Consider the following 4,317-nt stretch of genomic DNA (forward strand, 5'->3'; position numbering starts at 1 on the left):
CTGGGGCGGCGGCGCGGCGAAGCGGCGCTGCAGCCATGGCGGGAGGCGCGCGGCTGCTTTGGGTGTCGCTATTGGCGCTGCTGGCTCTGCTCTGGCCGAAGCCCGGGCTGGGGCGGCCACGAGAACGCCTTCGCGTGCGCTTCACCCCGGCCGTATGCGGCCTGCGCTGCGTCCATGGGCCCACCGGCTCCCGCTGTACCCCGACCTGCGCGCCCCGCAACACCACCAGCGTGGACAGCGGCGCGCCCGGCGGGGCGGCCCCGGGGGGACCCGGCTTCCGCGCCTGTGAGTGCGGGGAAGTGGTCCCAAGGGAGGGAGTCCCGAGGGAGGAGGATCCCCGGGTATGGCGCAGAAGTCCCCCAGGGAGAGGGAACCTAGCTAGATTCCAAGTTCAAGAGTGATGGGGAATCCTTGGGGTACTCGGCGAGCTGACCCCAAACTCCTGGGTTGTAGTTTTGCAAGCAATGAGGGCTCTTGGGGACCTGTGGCGTTCCACGTGAGGGGAATAGCTTTTATGCCTGTGACTCAAGATGGGAATATGAGAATTGAGGGGCTTAGGAGCATTTGGGGGAGCTGAATTCTGGGCTGACAGAATCTCGGGGACCGAGGGAAACTTTTAGGGCCCATGGGGGAAGGGTGTCTGCATCTTACGGTGGGAGGAATTGGGGACATTAAGAATGGGAGTGCCTGTAAAGCGGCAGATTGGGACAAGGAAAGTTGATCCTCAAAGCTGGGAAGAAAAAGGCCCCGAAAGGGGGTTGTCTCTGCAGGACCCTGAATTGCAAGGATCCCCCACGCTAGAGAACTCCAGATAGGAGAGCTAGGGGTAAGGGCGACCCCTGGGAGGAAAGAGACGGGGAAAAAGGCAAATTCCAAGTAAGCTGGGAGATGGAAAAACTCCAGGGGTTCAGGTGAGGTTGGGAAGGTGAGTCACCTGTTGACCCTGATGCAGGGGCCTACGGTCTCTCCAGGGTCGGGATCTCCCTGCACGCACCTTCAGGCCTTTAAAAGTAGGGAGTGGGGGCCCCTGGCGCCGAAAACTCACTCAGCCTGGCCCCCCGCCAGCCCAGCCGGGGCCGGCGTGAGCTCATCTCCCGCCTGAGCCCCGCCCGCGGCCACTCCCTCTCTCCGCCCCTTCCTCCCTCCCCCCTCCACTCCTCTGCCCAGCCCCAACGCGCCCGCGCCCGTGCCAGGCACCATGCCCAGACGGGTGCCAGGCCTCTGGAGGCTCAAGGAGGGGAATGGAGGGGGGACTGACCTTGGCGGAACCCCGATGTCCTCAGCTCCCTGCTCGTCCAGGGTCTTGGGGACCAGAATTGGCTATGAGGCCCACCAAAGGGTGTGGGCACCCCAGGGAGCTGGACTGGATACCTGCATTCAGGCCAAGAGTAGGTAGAGTAATGCCCCCCAAGTCTGGCTGGGTCTCCAAGACCCCCAGCAGAGACCAGCCTCCATTTGAAATCTTGATTGTGGATCAGCTCTTGGGCCCTATTTCTTAACTAAGGATCTCTGTTAGAGCACCCGAGTCCTAGCCTGACTCCCTGAGCTAGGCAAACCCAGAGCCTCAGCCTCCAGACCCCTAGGTCCTCTCTCCACCTCTATCAACAGACTCTAGAGACCAGCTGCGCCAGTAAAGTTTCCCTCTCATTCTTCTAAGTTAAGCCCCCAAATTGTGCCTCTCACCACAGAACCTTGCAATCCTGTCCATCCTTCCCCACTCCAGAAGAAATCTCAGATTATGAGCCTGCACATTGCTCACAGCACTCGTCAGCTCAGCTGAATGCTTGCCCCACAAGGCCCGCATTTTCTTATCCCAGCCGAGCCCACCAGTTTATTCATAGATTCTGCTTCTCTTTCAGCTCCCCAAGGAACCTCAATATCCTTCATTCTTCCCAGCCAATTGAGGCATTCTTAGTCAACTCTGTCCTCCGCATCCTCAAACTCGCTCTCTCTTAGCAGGCACTAAAGTTTTCAAGGTAACTTGCCCCAAAGGACTTTGTCTTATAAGGTTGCCTCTGTTTCCTCCAGGCTAGGCTTCTCCATTCCAGAAACCTTGAGCCTTCTTTGAAACCTAGAATGCTGCCTTGTCTAACTGCATGTCCTTCTGTCCTCTTCTAAGTGGAGGGGGCTCCCACCATGCTTTTCTCTCAGTCCCCTACACGCCTCCCTAGACGGCCCCAGCCTCCTGGCCCCTCTTTCCCCTCCGCGCAGCTGTCTCCAGCTGTTTTCCAGCAGCCCCAGGGGAAAGAGGGAGGGGGTACCCTCACAGGGCACGTACGGCCTTCTTGGCTCTGTGGACCCTGGACTCCCCAAGGGTCCGGAATGCTGAGACGCCGCCCTACCCCCGCCGCACCCCTCTCTTTGTTTACCCCGCCGGACAGCTGGCAGGGCCCAGCCTGGAGATGGCCAGGGGCCCAACTAGAGCGCGCAAAGGGGCGAGGAAGCGCGTTCCCGCTCTAGGACCCGCCCCACGGCTACCGGCGCCTAGAAGGCGGGGCTAGAAATCCGAAGGTCCAGCCAGCGTGAAGATAGGTGGGGACAAATCGCGGTGGGCGGAGCCAGGACTCCTTTAGCGCCCCGAGGTGTGGCGGTGTGGGACGCGAATAAGCAAGCCTGGGCGAATCAGGGTGAGGGAAGGAGCTAGGGCGGGGCTAAAGGATTTCCTTGATAGGCGGAGTTTAGGATCTCACAGAAGGTAAATTGGACAGGGCGAGGAGGGGCTGTAGCTAGTAGGCGGGGCTGGAACTCCGAGGACTCGGCCAAGAAGGGGTGTGGGCGAGCCTATAATGCTCGAGAGTGGGGCATAGTGCCAGGTAGTGGTTGAAAAGTGATTGGAATCAATGGAAGGCACTGGTCCTTAGTGGGCGGGGCTGAGGCGATCTAGGGCCCCGCCAGACTACGTATGGGTGGGGCTAAGAGGCTAAAGCAATAATGGTTGAAGTAGGTGCGACTGCATTAATGAAGCGGATCACGCTGCCTGGGCGGGGCTGGAACGCCTTGAACTGAACTAGAAAGTGGGATTGGCTAGACTTGAGCGAGGGGGCGGGGCGATATGGGAGCGAGAGCATGAGCCCTGGGGCTTGGCGAATGCAGGTAGCCAGAGTTGGAGGAAAGCCACTAGACAGAGCTGGGCACAGCATTTTACAATTGAGGTTTGGTGCTTAAGCACTCCTGCTAACCTAAAGTTCGGCAGCTCTTCTGGGGGAGAAAGATGTGACAATCTCTGTAAACATTCAAACGCAAAAATCAAATCTACTGCCTTTCAGTGCTTTATGATTCATACTAACTTCTGTAGAAAAGGACACCACCTCATCTTTCCCCTGCTAGACCATTCGAACTGCTGGCCTCAGTGTTAACAGCCAAGAGCTGAAAACTTAGAGTCACCTTCTGTAAAATAAGGAAACCCTATGGGGCAGTTCTACTCAAAATTGACCCCACAGCACACAACTCAAGTTTAGTGGTGCTGTGGTTAAGCACTTGATTACTGATAAAAAGGTTAGAAGTTCTAACCCATTCGTCTCTCCAGGGGCTAGAAAAGTGACAATCTGCTTCCATAAAAGATTAGTTGTTGTTGTTGTTGTCGTGTGCTGTTGAGTCGCTTACGACTCATAGCGACCCTATGTACAACATCCCTAAACTCTGCTCTGTCCGGTGCCAATCGCACCGTCTCCGATACACCCATCCTGATTACCCCAGTGACTGAATCAATGCACCTCATAGGGGGCCTTCCCCTTCTGCGCTGTCCCTCCACCCTACCAAGCATGATGTCCTTCTCCAAGGACCTGTCCCTCCTTGCAACATGTCCAAAGTATGTTAGATGGAGCCTTAGAATCCTTGCCTCCAAGGAGCAGCCCGGTTTGACCCTTTCCAGGATGAATCTGTTTGTTTTCCTAGCCGTCCATGGTACCCTCAATACTCTTTTCCAGCACCACAGCTCAAAGGTGTCAATTCTCCTTCTATCCTCCTTAGTCATTGTCCAACTCTCTGATGCATAACAAATTATAGCAAAGACCATGGCGTGTATCAGACGCACCTTAGTCTCCAAAGAGACACCATTGCTCTTCAGTACTTTGGAGAGGTCCCTAACAGCAGACTTTCCCATGGCTACTGGTTCCGAGAGTGTTGACTGTGGAGCCAAGCAAACTAAAGCTGTGAACAACCTCAATCTCTTCACCATCCATCCTGATACTGCCAATTTAATTTGTCCAGTGGTGAGAATCTTCGTCTTCTTGATACTGAGCCTCAATCCATATTGGAGGCTGCAGTCCTTGACCCTCTGCAGCAAGCGCTTCAGGTCCTCTTCAGTTTCAGCAAGCA

At 56.2% G+C, this 4,317-nt stretch overlaps 1 protein-coding gene across 2 annotated transcripts in view; it reads left to right on the forward strand.

Annotated features, from left to right (window-relative positions):
• Positions 1–4,317, forward strand: part of LTBP4 (latent transforming growth factor beta binding protein 4) — a 36,631-nt gene that overhangs the window by 3,995 nt on the left and 28,319 nt on the right. The window contains exon 1 of one of the 2 annotated variants that reach the window (XM_006900901.1): positions 36–285. The exons of the other annotated variant lie outside the window; for it this stretch is intronic. Within the exon in view, the coding sequence (XP_006900963.1) occupies positions 36–285 (250 nt within the window). Of the gene's footprint in view, positions 1–35; positions 286–4,317 lie in introns of those variants that run through there. 2 annotated transcript variants of the gene reach the window in all.

The sequence above is a fragment of the Elephantulus edwardii genome, unplaced genomic scaffold, assembly GCF_000299155.1.
Source record: "Elephantulus edwardii isolate Elephantulus edwardi_28Jun2011 unplaced genomic scaffold, EleEdw1.0 scaffold00302, whole genome shotgun sequence".
Lineage (NCBI taxonomy): Eukaryota > Metazoa > Chordata > Mammalia > Macroscelidea > Macroscelididae > Elephantulus > Elephantulus edwardii.